We start from the raw sequence: 13580 nt of genomic DNA, 5'->3' as shown, positions 1-13580 counted from the left end.
TTCCCCGTTTGCAACACAAAAATGCCACAAACAGGCGATCCAAGCAGAGCTGGTAACACCACATGAGGAAAACAAGATAGTTTCCAAGTATATTATCATGTCATCTGCATAAGTTTTCAGAAATAACTACATAACAAATGGGAAATCACTTAATGTTTTGTGTATTTGAAAGAAAAGAAAGAATATCGAATTACTTTGAATTACGAGTTTGACGACACTAAGCTTTTTGTTTTGTTGTGAAGTCTTCTGCATAAAAATGTCTTTATTACATACTTTTGGAATATTTAGCAGAACTGATGTAACAAACCAGATAAATATTGATGACTGCCACTTGATTTTCAGTTTAATATCAGCTAAAATATTTATGCATCTCTGTTGCAAACCTAAAACAGTCTATTAAAGCTTGTAGGAGAATAAAAGTTATCCAAAAATTATTTCACAATGGAAACAGACACCCGAGGGCTTTCTGCCTTTCTACCCAGGACCCATTGTTCATCCAGATGTGAGGGAAAGATTAGCAAACCCTGAAAAACACCAGTCACTTTTTTTTGACCCCTAAAATCCCTTTACACGCACAACACGTATGTGCGCGCACACGCACACACGCACACAAACACTCTTTCCTCCAATACAAACCTCTGATCTCAGCAGAAAAGCTCGTCCCTGAACGTCTTTTGTTTTTCCATCGTTCCCTTCATGACTCAGTTATTCATACAAGGGCAAACATTTTATGCAGCCAGAGGCTTTCTTTAATGTTGTTTGTAAATGCATTTAAAGGAGTTAATAATCAAGAATACTTGATCATCTGGTTCAAGCACTGGTCACTGTCATCGCTGCATATTTGTACAGGTTAAAACACGCTTAAGTAGTGTATTATATACTTTCAATGTGTGAGTTTTTGATGGATAAAGGCTTGTTAACTTGGCCGTGCAGCTATTTGGACCGAGCTCACAAACAAACAAAGCCAGCTCTGCACTCACCTGAAACCTGAAAAATTGGCTCCACAGCAAACAAGTTTCAACTAACTGTGGCTTTTTTTTTTTTTTAAGCTTCGTGATGTGGCCTCACTGGTAATTTTGGTAAGAAATCTCATTTGTGATTTACTGACCCACATACAGATGGCCGTCAGACTCCTGCCAGCCCAGTCCATCACGTTGAAAAGGAGGAAACACGACACGGGGATGAAGTACTTTTCTGAAAAGAGATCAAAACAAACCGACTGTAATCAAGAGCAACAAGACTGCAGAGATGCTTTCCTCAAATAAAAATACACAGGAATCCATTAAACCTCTGCTGGTTTAAGAGGAGGAGGTGAAGTTTGCTTTCACTTTTACGGAGGGATCCAGAGAACACCAAAGTAATTTCTAAAACTGATCTGGTGACACTTTAAACCTTATAGAAAAATGATGTTTAAATGGAAATAATTTCTAGAATTTTACAGGCTGCTCTGAAGTTCATAAATGAAGTCTCACCCATAATATTTTCAAATGAAACTATGCAGATGAGCACAAATGTCAGGTTTAGTGACTCTACAACACTTAAGTCTGAATTCTGGATATTTTCCACAGCACTGCTGGAAACACTGTGATTTCTAAAAACACAGCTCGTGTGTGAAAACAGAGAAAATGAGCAGCAATTTCATAGCACGTTGAACTAAAAGCCTTTCAAAAAACAGACATTTGGAATCCACGTCAACCAGCAGGCACCCCCTAGGAGATAGGATCTGATCAGTTTTTGTAATCTTCTTGTCATGATTATTTCGTTTTTATAAGAACTGGAAGGCGAATGAAATTCAATAACTTGTCCAGGCCTTAAAAATTCCCCATATCATGATTGGAGGTTAATGGGTAAGCAAATGATTCCCAGTTCAATCCTGGAAGGAGACAAATCCTTCTGGGGAAGAGTGTCCAACAAAAAACCCACTGTAACGACCACTTTCAGAGAAGAAGTTGAGAGCAGTTTCCATTACTGCTGGAGTTTAGGAGTTAAAGATTCTTAGCAGTCATCCAACTCCAATATCAGATTTTCAGAATTCCTGGCTCACTGATTACTGTAACAGTAACTGTTTGTATGAAAGGGACCTGCAGACTCACCCCAGGCACTTTCACCAGCAACTGTCGACTTGACATCGACGGTCACGGCTGGAAAAACTCCAATGGTGACAGTGAAGATGAAGCACACAGACAGAGCCATCACCCAAATCTGATTAGAGAGAACAAGAAGAGCTTTATCAATATTATGTAACCAGTCTGTCACACAGGTAGAAAATGCTTGCATGGAACAGATAATGTCCGACTTGTAATGAGATTGCTGGCTGCACAGCTTCAGTAGTAACTAGTTAATGTGATAGAAGCTTCTGCAACTCAATACACGATATTTATGATTTGAAAAAAAGACTCAAAAGTTTTGCCGGTAACAAAACTGGAGTTTCTGCCTTATAAGTTCTCATCTCACCTGCTTGAAGATGTTAAACACAGACGAGGTGGGTTTGGTCTCATCTTCCATGAGATTCACCACCGGCCGCTTTTCAGCTTCACGTTCTCAGGGGGAAAAAAACCCAAACTATTTATTGGTCAAGCAGCACCTGGAGTTTAGAGCATCATTACTATATTTGAGTGGGTGTACACACAAGATCCCCATTGTTACATCTTATATGTCAAAAGGGTTCCCATTAGGTACTCCTACTCCCTATAAAATTACACTGACTCAAGAAAATAACCTTTCATATCAAAGGAAACATGGTAAGAACTCCCGAAACAAGATGACTTCCCATTTATTTTCTCTAAAACCTCCAGAACTGCAGGAATCCACCTCCACCCTGGATTCCTGCAGCTCTGTTCACCCGCTTTAATGCTAATCGTGCAGCCTCATCATCATATGTGCAGCTGTGCAGAAGTGAGGAGGGGGTTTATTTTCACTTCTAGCATTAAAAAAGTGGGCAAAGGTAGGCACACATCAGCTGAATGTTTAAAGGTTTTAAAGGTTTTCAGCTGATAAGCATCATTTGCCTGGCTCTTTATAAAGAAGCGAAAAAAAGAGCAGTTTTCTAAACTGTCTTTGTGTGTTTAAACAGTTAACAGGAAGTTGGGGTGGGGGGTGAGGGGGTTCTTAGGAATAGTGGCTGCCACGCCTGTAATTACACTGGCAGAAAGACTTGTATGAAGCAAGCAGATTGAAGCCTTGGATGGAGATAAAGCCCTGCAGTCTGAATCCCATTTACCAGTCACATGCAATCTTTTTAAATAATGTCTTTGTCTAATCTAACAAGAGAAACAAAAGTACAATTTCCAAAGTGTTTCATCGTAGGAAACAGGCGAGGATGGAGCTTACTGAGTGCTGCCAACAGCACATGTGAGCTACAGATTGCACTTAATAGAAAACAGGTTTGTGGAATCTGCAGGTTTTGAGATTCTGGATCAGTTTAGATTTCAGCAGAATGTTGTTAAAACTACCGTTTAGATCAACCCCCGGGCTTTGGACCGGTACCGGTCCGTGAGTCGTTTGGTACCGGGCCACGAGAGTTGAGGCTCAGGTGTGAAATGTATGGTTTTCAGCGTTATTTTGTTATTGTTTTTATCATTTACTCGGTTTTCCTGGGTCTTTTCACGTGTGTTATGAATAAATTTTTTTTTCGGTACCGGTACTAGTTTTATTTTGTTGTATTTATTAGAGATGGACCGATCCGATATTACGTATCGGTATCGGTCCGATACTGACCTAAATTACTGGATCGGATATCGGAGAAAAATAAAAAATGTAATCCGATCCATTAAATATCACGAAAGCACCTGGCAAAACTTGCAACACGCCGTAACTCACCTCAGAACGTTAGCAGTCGGAGCAGTATGCATCACGTGATAGAGCAGCTGTGGCATGCCGGACCTGTCGGTGGTCTGGATAGCATGTGGAGCTTCGCTAGCAACCTGGCATTTCATCTCCGACAAAGTTATCCCCGAGAGAAGTAAAGCAAGTGTGTAAGTCCATCTCTGAATGTTTGTAAAGCATTCCCACGTTAAGCTTAACAAGCGACTGCCTCTCGCTCTCCGGCTGCTACTTCAATCATGAAACTGCTTAAATGATCAGCTGATCGGCTTTTCTGTCGCGAGTCCGTGTCTCTTGTTTGTTTTTGGCCCACTTTGCACCAGAAAGAGGAAACCAGCGGCTGAACAACAGCAGAACGTTTAAGCTTGATAAGCTGTTGTTAGAATTTATTTAATATTACTTTCTACACCAGGATCTTTTTCTATGTAGCTGACGCTGGTAACTGTGCAGGGGCGGATCTAGCAAAGTTTAGCCAGGGGGGCCGATAGGGCATGAACAGGGAAAAGGGGGCACAAAGACATACTTTTCTTTCTTATTCTCATTTAAAATGTCTAGCTTTTAATAAATAATTATCTGACACCCAAAGTTTTAATTTGATGTAAAATGAATAGAAGTCCATTACTGTATATAGTGACTATTAAGTCTAATATATATACCCTAGTAAGCTATAGTACTTTTTACTTTGGGAAGGTACCATCTGTGCAGTCTGCAATTTTGTTGAAGAAAGATGTTGAATCTATTTAATATTTCTTGAAAAATAATTGATTTCTGTGCATTTTTTTTCACACTGCATCAAATTAAGGTTGATTACGTCGATTAAGCATCATGAGGTGGAGTGTGAGGGGTGGTTCCCTATTTTTTATTTATTTCTTTTTGTTGTTGCTGGGAGTTGGAACCCTATTAGTTAGGTTGCTTAATATTTACGCTAAGTACTCTTTAAAATACCAGAATAGGGAGGATGGTGTAGGTCTAAGTTTATTAGATTGATCAGTATTGCTGAACTATGAAATATTTTTTTTGTATACAGGTATAACAGAATAGCTTTAGTGTAGTTGTTGTTTTAAACTTGAGTATGAACTTGCAGACTTGCAAAATGCAGCAAGATATTTTAAAAAACAGTTTTGTTGATTAAAAAACACTATATCGGATTCATATCGGTATCGGCAGATATCCAAATTTATGATATCGGTATCGGTATCGGACATAAAAAAGTGGTATCGTGCCATCTCTAGTATTTATCCGCGACACCTTAAAGGCCGGTCCGTGAAAATATTGTCGGGCATAAACCGGTCCGTGGTGCAAAAAACGTTGGAGACCGCTGGTTAAGATGGAAAAATACAAAACAGATGACAGAATTTCGAGAATCTGATCTAGCAGGGTACACATGTTGAACTTTATTGCTCTCCATGTGATGTCAGTTCTTGAGAATTTGCACAGCCAGAATCAAAGTCTGAGTTACAACAGCGTTATGCTTTTTTGCATCTGTAACATCCAAGAGGCAGAAATTTGTGACAGCACAGCCTCTACGGTACAAGCGGACTATAACGTAGCATAACATGAAAAGCTGTGTCCTAGCTTTAACCCCCTGACTAAAACATCTGCATTAGCTTCATTGCTGCTTCTTTTTTGCACACATCTAAAAGTTTCACACTGTTGTCCTTTTTTATAATGAGCAGGCCGGTAAGCACCTTTTTTGAGCAAGTCCATCTTGTTCTCCTCATCGGCTGATGGTGCAGATCTACTGCTCTCCATGTAGTACTGGAAGAACTCCTGTTAACAAAAACCATAATTAACTGATTCCACTAAACCAGCAGGACAAAGATGAGCAGCTTGTTCCCAGAGAAACTGAATTTTATTCGCCATCAATCAAAACGTCCTTTTCAAACAAATACCTTGTGAATAAAAAGCACTAGAAAGGAAGAAAACCAGGAAAAAATGTAAGTTCTATTTATAGATTGAGGCCTTACCATCTTGGGAAGAATGAGGTAGGACATTATAGCCAGAAGAATCACAATACAAGCTGTGATGAAGTAACCAAAAGCACTGTCCTGCAGTTCTGACCCACCTGAAGACAATCACACAGAGTCATTAGTGTGTTTTGTTATTATTGGATAATTTCATGAAAAATGAATCAGTTCCTCCCAAGTCCCTCAGAATCAGCTGATTTATTTCTCTAATAACTTAAGAACACTTAATAAAGCCACAGAAACTTTTACATTCTCGTTATGAACATTGTCAGAGTTACAGACCCCTGAAGTCCACAAGGGCTGAAATCTTGTGCCTTTAATTTCACATCATTTTTCCAGCCCTCATACCTTCTAAAGGACAGGACAGACTCAGGGGACATTAATAGGGCTGAAGAACACATTTACTCACTCAAGCATCACAGACTGAAGCCACTGGCACCGTGGCTTCACAAGTGCTTTACTCTGTGAATCACCATGTTGGGGGAGGAGCATGAACTGTGGGGTAAATTGACCCTTGATAGGGTAACCCAAAGCAAACTGGTTTTGGGTGAAGACAAAATGTGGTGATCCTGTATAAACTAAGTTACCTCACTTGGAGAAGGGATAAGGGGGAAACCACTCTGCAACCCTGGCCTTGTTGGCAAGTGCCTGCTCAAATAAACCACATGGGTTCACCACCTGCAAGAGGAGCTGTGGTGGTCTGGTGTTTTGTGGCAGTGACCTTGTCTGTTTGTTTTTTGGGGGCAATTCAGTGTAGTAGACATCTTGGGGTAAGTTACAGAAGCTAAAGTTTTTCATGGCTTCATTTAAAGTTGATGAACATAAAAAGTAAGCCGACTCAGAGGAGGGTCAGAACTTTTTCAGAATATAAGAAATGACCCCCGTATATTGTTTAATCCCAGACTTACTGGCCAGAGCGCAGATCATGGAGAAGGCAGCGAAGGTGCCGGCCAGCCCCTGTCCGCTCATGATGGGAGTGGTGTAAGAGGCAGGTAGAATCCCAGCCAGCCCGAACAGACTGCTCTGAAAAATCGCCCCAAACGCTGGAGAGGGATGAAAAAAGAGAAAAACACATTTGAGGAATTACAGAGTGACTGTGACACAGAAACACAAAAAAATGATCCACATCTACACAGTTATAGCCAACAAGCATGTCAGAGAGAAACAACATCCTTCTGATCAAAGTATTCAAGATAAGTGTTGCATAACACTTCTATCATTTTAATTGTCTCCCCTAAAAAAGGTTTTTTGTCAGTACAGACTTTCCAGACAAATTCCTTCCGCATTACAAACGAGTTAGTAGCTGCAGAAATCTCGAAACGTGTGAAACAGAGGAATGTGCCAACGCAGATATCAAAGCCTCAAAGTCACCGTGTCCTCCGCTCTAAAGCAAACACGATGGGCTGTTCCACATGCGAATCTGGGGGTCAGGACTGGCCCACTGGGGATAAGGAGGGGGGTAAGTTCATTCCTGCTGCTCTGTGGCTTATTGTAAACAAGCAAACACTGTGAGAGCGCAGCTTGTGTATCTTTGTCTGTGTGAATTTTCCCAACATGTTCAGGGGACGATTTTTATCAAAGAAAGATCCACAGAAATAATCAGTTATACGACTTCAACATGGAAATAAGGCCATGAATTAAATTCTTATTCTAATACAGATATCTTCATGAAGCTTATAATTGTTAGTTTTCTGTTTCTGGGCTCTTAAATTTATGATTATGTTGCTAATGCAGGATAATTCTTTGCAGATGTGCAGCAAGCTGTGTATCTTCATTTGCCTTTGGCACGTGCAGAAATCAGAAAACTCTCTGAGGCCTTTTCCCCACATTTTCTGTTTAACTGAACTACTTCTGTGTCATTTTTCCCCTTTTTGTACCCCTGGTGTGTGATTTTAAATGAATTTGTTGGTCACATCCTCATGTTTTGGCTGCTGTACCCCCCCTTACCCCCAGATCCCCGTTCTTGCTGTTGCCATTTAGATGTACTGTAGTTTGAATCAACATACAGTTTTCAACCCTCCATCATCTGACAAAGAGGTCATCTAAATCAGCGGTCCCCAACCTTTTTTCCGCCACGGACCAGTTTATGCCCGACAATATTTTCACAAACTGGCCTTTAAGGTGTCGCGGATAAATACAACAAAAATAAAATTAGTACCGGTACCGAAAAAATGAGGATTTATTCATAACACACGTGAAAAGTCCCAGGAAAACTGAGTTAACGATAAAAACGATAACAAAATGACGCTAAAAACCCTGAAAACCATACATTTCACACCTGAGCCTCAACTCTCACGGCTCGGTACCAAACGACTCCGGTCCATGGCCCGGGGGTTGGGGACCGCTGATCTAAATAACTGTGGCTGTGGATAATTAATGAAATTTGATTGTCCTCTGTACCAACGTTTAAATTTTATTCAGTTTGTCACCTGAAAAAGTTGATTTTCTGGGGTTGAACAGGGACACTAATCTGAGCGGACAGATGAAATGTTTTGGGACTGAAAAGTGGTGTGATCCCAGAAGTGATGCTTTGTGACCCGGATTCTGAACTGCTAGCTGCTGGAATCTGTTTCGCTTGCTGAGGTAATTCGTCCTTGTTTTTGTCTTTTGAATCTAGATTGAATCAATATATGCTTTTTCATCAGCTGGCAAAGAGGTCATGTAATTGACTGGATGTGGACATTTAATGGATCCTGACTGTCCTCTGCACCACTTACAGGACACGAAGCTGAACACTTATCCAACATCCATTTCAACTCCACTGCCCCAAGCAGAGATGTAGAAAAACTTCATAAAAACCTCCTCCCACACTACCTGCACTCATTTTAAGCTCTCTATTGTTTCTTTTCATCTAGTATTATTTAAATTTAGATTTACTGAATTACGTTTTTCACTTTATTCTTCTTCAACAAAGTCATTTAACATTTTCTCCACATTGTACAAACAAAGGGTTTACATGGCCTACAGGTGAATGCACATAATCAAAGTACCAACACTGCTCTTGTTATCAAGTAGGCTAGTTTAGCCTACTTTTTCTGAAGAACTGTGCATTTTTTTAAGCACTAGACACTCACAGTTGATGCAGACAATTTTGACCATGGTCAGGACAAAGAAGGGAAGAGGAGCCAGTTCTACTTTAACAACCACCGCTGTCACCAGAAAAACCACCAGGATGACAGTCAAGCTGCCCGAGATTCTCAATTTCTGAGGAATCCTGAAACAAAGAAAAACCACATTTAAAAACGCCCATACTGAAAGCACACAAGCATCACTCAGTTACTGCTCTTCAAAGAAATGCAAATTTCAAGAAAGCGGAAGTGCTTGAGTCAGTTGCAGTGACTAAGCCCTTTTTTTTCCCCATCTTAAGCTCATTTTTATGTCTTTCTGAAAGAACAGCAGTACATAGAAATGGCACATAAAGCAAAAACTAAGTGGTAAAAATGCTGAGAAATGAAACCAAGGAAGAGAGGGAGACAGAGGGAAACCAAAGTACAGCAAACCAGGAAGAGGTAAAGAAGATACATGAAGTAGGGAACATAAATAACATTCCTGAGTAAGCAGTGCAGGAGAAGGGTTCATTGTGGTTGAGGGCCACCCGGGATTGTTCTCAATCCTACTCTAATTAAACCAAACACACTAAACATAAGCTCATACAACAGGATCACGTTACTCACAGTGGCACGGGGTGACTGAAGGTTAAGGGCAGGAAAAGTTTACACTGTGCGTGTTAAGTCTTGTGTACACAATCTTCTCCGAATTAATTAAAAAAAACAGCTATGGTAAAATTACTTCATAGTACAGAAAACAGTTATAACTGAGTTATTACACCAGGGGATTTATATTACACTGAACTTGTGTAAGTAATGAAGATGATTAGAAATTCGAGCAATTAAAAGTTTGAGCCTGATGGATGAATGTGGAGGTCTCCTAATATACTAGCTCCATTGAGGCTAACTGTTTAGACAGCTTGCCTTGTGAGTGATTGGTTACTGTCGTTATGACGATTGTATCAGCAGAGATACCTCCCCAGAGATTAGACATAAGCGCTGTGAACCACTGAAGAAAAATCTAAATGTAAATTCTGCCTCAGAAAAATGCTGTATTAATAAATATTAGCTACTGGTGTACTCTCTGGAGACTGTCGATATTTATAACAATTAAAAACATTTTTTTTTAAAAGGGTTAATCACAATTAAAACAAAAGGGCAAAAATGTTTGAAAAACATGAAATATACTAATTAAAAATGTCTCAGTGCCATAAAATGAGAAAAGATACTAAACTGAAACCGAAAGCTAGTGCTGTTATTTCATTATAATGCAATACTGTGGCCACTAAACCCCAACTCGTGTTCCCTCAGATCTTTTCTCACTTCTAGCTTCATTAGAAATATTTACAGTTTGCCTCTTAATGAGTCGAGCTTTTTATTTAGACTGACGGTAGTTCGATACCTTTGGTGTATGAAGGAGTTGAGACAGGTGAAGATGAGCAGAGGCACCATGGCGCACAGCGTCATCACGTTGTTGAACTTGGACTCCAGCACATTGCGAGAGTCTCCGGCCGTCACGTTGGCTGTCTGATTGGAGGAGTGCACAGTGGGCACGTCCTTCAGTCTGCTGGTGAAGTACTGAAGATAACAGAGGGAAGAACACACATTTACCACAAGGGTTCTGCTGCAATTCATCACTAATATGGAGTCACAGGTTTATGTCACATGAATGTAATTTACAGAAAAAACTGAACTATGGGTGCAGTGTTTATTGTAGGACTCCTGCAACAGACTGAGGGTAAAATTTTGAGTCAAACTAAGCTGAATGAACATGATTTTTACACTCAAACAGTTTCCTGATGGTGTCAAGCAGAGCTGAGCAATCTCATTTTAATTTCAACTGAAACTTTGATGTGTGACAGCCACTAACATTAAGTGTATTAAAAAAAGAAAGGTACACCAGCCTTTGTTTTGCCAACCTTCCCATTAGTGAAGCCTAACCTTTCAAAGAACTACTTGTTAACCACAAAAGGCACCACCAGGGCTCTTCCTTTTATTTCCATCTGTCTCCTGATCTAGAGATAAACCACATTGGCCTGCAGACGCTCTCGCAATTACAAGATTAAAATTGTACTTTACCATTGTTGCCGTCATGAAGAAATTCCATGGCAAGAGGGTTCCCAAGCCCAGGATAAAGAAAATGAGCCATACTGAATTGTATCTGGGAAAGAAGCAAAAGGAAGTTCGCATGAAGGCACATCAATCAAGTCATTCATGTTAGTATCAACAAACAAATCGCAACAATATATACACTGGGACTCAACCAAATTTCAGTCAGAGAATATTAATGCCAAGATAAAACCCAACAAAGGCACAGCTTAAATCGTTTAAAAATTCTCCTCTTACTTGTCCCGAGGCGCATTGATGGCCGTCATGGTTCTCGATGGACAATCTTGGGGTCCGTGTTCAGTGTTGGATTAGTGCAGCACCAGGTCTGCAATGTGCAGATGACAAATGGAAGGTTACACAAGTAAAAATCTCCGACGTGTTATTATCAGCAGCCATTTGTTTCTTTCTGTATTTACATATTCACATGTAATAGAGTGAGCACCGAGTCTTGTGGATGCCTCAATATCCTCCACTTTCTTTCACACGATGCATTGTTTAACCTGGTTAAAATGTATACATTTCTCACCTCTCCTCTCAGCTGCGCTTGCAGCTTTGTTATACATTTTAAAAGCAATGCATAGCCTGTGATATCAAGTATTTACACGTGTTTTTTTTCCACTGGTAACTTTATTTATATACTGGTTAAACTCGTCCTGTAAATGAATCGCCTTACAAACTCGGAGTAGGATGAGCTATTTCTAAAAGAAACAATTGGAGCTTCTGCCAAGAGGAGGTCAGAACAAGCTGGCACGAGCAGGCCAACAGCTACTCACTCCCAACTAGGGCACTAACTAAAAGAGCAACTGAGCTTATTACGCTGCTGCTTCATTTTTTGGATTCTCCACCTACTCCACATGACGACCTTTTTATAGTTCAGAAACCCCCCGTTTTTGGTTTCCAAACAACCTCAGATTGAAAATCTAATTAATACACAAATTTCAATAAAAGCTTAATTTCATTTTCTAATTTATGCAACGTGAACAACCCCTCAGTCATTCCATTGTGTTTACAACACAAACTAACCGCAGCAACAAAGAGCAGCTTGACACTTCAGCAACAATAAGCCAGAGGCATCTTCCCACAAAGTTTTGAAATTCAAAAGTTCACAGCACAACTCCTCTTAAACACAACAAGTACAGGAACAAACAGCAAATAAACTTACTCTGAGAGGCGTTCAAACACAGACGGAGGCTCTCGCTTTCCACTGATCAGATCAGGGCTGAATAAGCTCTGCCTCGCTTATACTATACAGATGTTTCGTAGGCTGACACCCAACTGTCTTATGACCAGCCCCCTTTGCATCTAAGTGCCCATCCCTCCTTCTTCCCTTTACCTCGAACATCTTGTTCTCCTCGAGCCCTTCCAGCCCTTCCTACACATTTTTACATTTGGAGCACACAATACTCTTGTCATACAGACTACTACGTTACATAGTTGAGCAAAACCAAAAAAACCAAAAAGAGAAGAGTGATTAATTAAATCCACCAAGCGTCCCGTCTGCGTGATCCTATTTTTCCAATCTATCCATCCGCATGTTCCCTTTCATCCCCATGTGTCCTACTGTCTGGTAATTTCTCATCTCATTTCATCCACTTTTCCTCCTCAGCAGTTCTTTTATTATCAAGTTCACACTTTCTTGACCTGCTCCATCTATCACTTTCCCATCCACTTTGCTCTCACTGCCTCTTATTGACTTATCCAGAACTATTTGTGCTTCCCCAACTCCTTTCAAACCTTGAATCTGATGGAAGACATGTGCTCAGATATCTGTGTGACACACATCCAAACAGAAAATCTTCACTAGAAAACACTTACCCCTTTAAAAAAAAACAAAGCAATTTGGCATCAAGTCAATCCAAACAACATAAAGCAAAGTTTAAGCTAACAAACTGCACTATTCAACTTTAATGGGCTGAATTTAAAACGGTATCCTGTGGACTTGACGTATTCACAGTGGGTGCACTTCTTTGCCTCTAACATGGAGGGGAAACCTTTTTCGGTGAGAGGAAGCGTTACCCTAATCTGTCAGGGTGATCAGTGTTTATGGTGAAATTAAACACTGATATGGTGGTATGGTTCACGGCCGCACTCTCTTGTATCAAAAAGTCACTTTGTTTTGTTTGCATGAAATAGTGATTGGCTGATATGGCATTTTTATTATTAGTAGCAATCAGAAAGATTGATGACCAATATTTGAAGCAGATACAGTTTTGTAGTTTTGATTAAAAAGCCACACTAAAAATGAAACAAAACTTTCCTTCAAACACTCGTGAAGGATCACACACACCAAAAGTGCAGTCGGACCTGCTTGCACAAGCCGTGCTTGGGTGTAGCTCCGGCTTGTCGTGCACCTCTCCTATTGGACGCAGATGGGTCAGCTGTGACACCGGGAAAAACAAAAAAAAAGGAAATGTTTAAAATACTTCAAATTTAACCAAAATCATCAACAGAATGTGAAGTTAATCACATCAAGGAAACATATGTATACAATTTGACTTAGCTACAGTTGAATTAACTGCCTTTCCAAAGTGTGATAGAAGCTCTGTAGTGCTGCTGAGAGAACTTATGAATCCATGACCAGCCAGATCTAACTGGCTGGTCATGAGCGAGCTATGAGTGAGGACAGAGGGTCCTC

At 40.2% G+C, this 13580-nt stretch overlaps 1 protein-coding gene across 7 annotated transcripts in view; it reads right to left on the bottom strand.

Annotated features, from left to right (window-relative positions):
- LOC146560886 (equilibrative nucleoside transporter 1-like) overlaps positions 1-13580 on the bottom strand; it is a 40312-nt gene that overhangs the window by 4270 nt on the left and 22462 nt on the right. For 2 of the 7 annotated variants that reach the window (XM_085296454.1, XM_085296455.1), the window contains exons 2-12: positions 13233-13323; positions 11183-11270; positions 10916-10997; positions 10239-10414; positions 8864-9003; positions 6698-6832; positions 5790-5887; positions 5511-5592; positions 2455-2540; positions 2094-2202; positions 1109-1194 (exon numbers count right to left, since the gene is read on the bottom strand). In XM_085296454.1, coding sequence (XP_085152580.1) covers positions 1109-1194; positions 2094-2202; positions 2455-2540; positions 5511-5592; positions 5790-5887; positions 6698-6832; positions 8864-9003; positions 10239-10414; positions 10916-10997; positions 11183-11211 — 1023 coding nt within the window. In that variant the 5' untranslated portion in view covers positions 11212-11270; positions 13233-13323. Of the gene's footprint in view, positions 1-1108; positions 1195-2093; positions 2203-2454; positions 2541-5510; positions 5593-5789; positions 5888-6697; positions 6833-8863; positions 9004-10238; positions 10415-10915; positions 10998-11182; positions 11271-12107; positions 13192-13232; positions 13324-13580 lie in introns of those variants that run through there. The other 5 variants (XM_085296450.1, XM_085296451.1, XM_085296449.1 and 2 more) reach the window with 3 other exon arrangements.

The sequence above is a fragment of the Mchenga conophoros genome, linkage group LG13 (genome assembly GCF_057382185.1).
Source record: "Mchenga conophoros isolate Kocher_MC1m ecotype Shallow Benthic linkage group LG13, M_conophoros_male_GT1.1, whole genome shotgun sequence".
NCBI classification, from domain to species: Eukaryota; Metazoa; Chordata; class Actinopteri; order Cichliformes; family Cichlidae; genus Mchenga; species Mchenga conophoros.
This window is presented reverse-complemented; position numbering and strand designations above follow the sequence as displayed.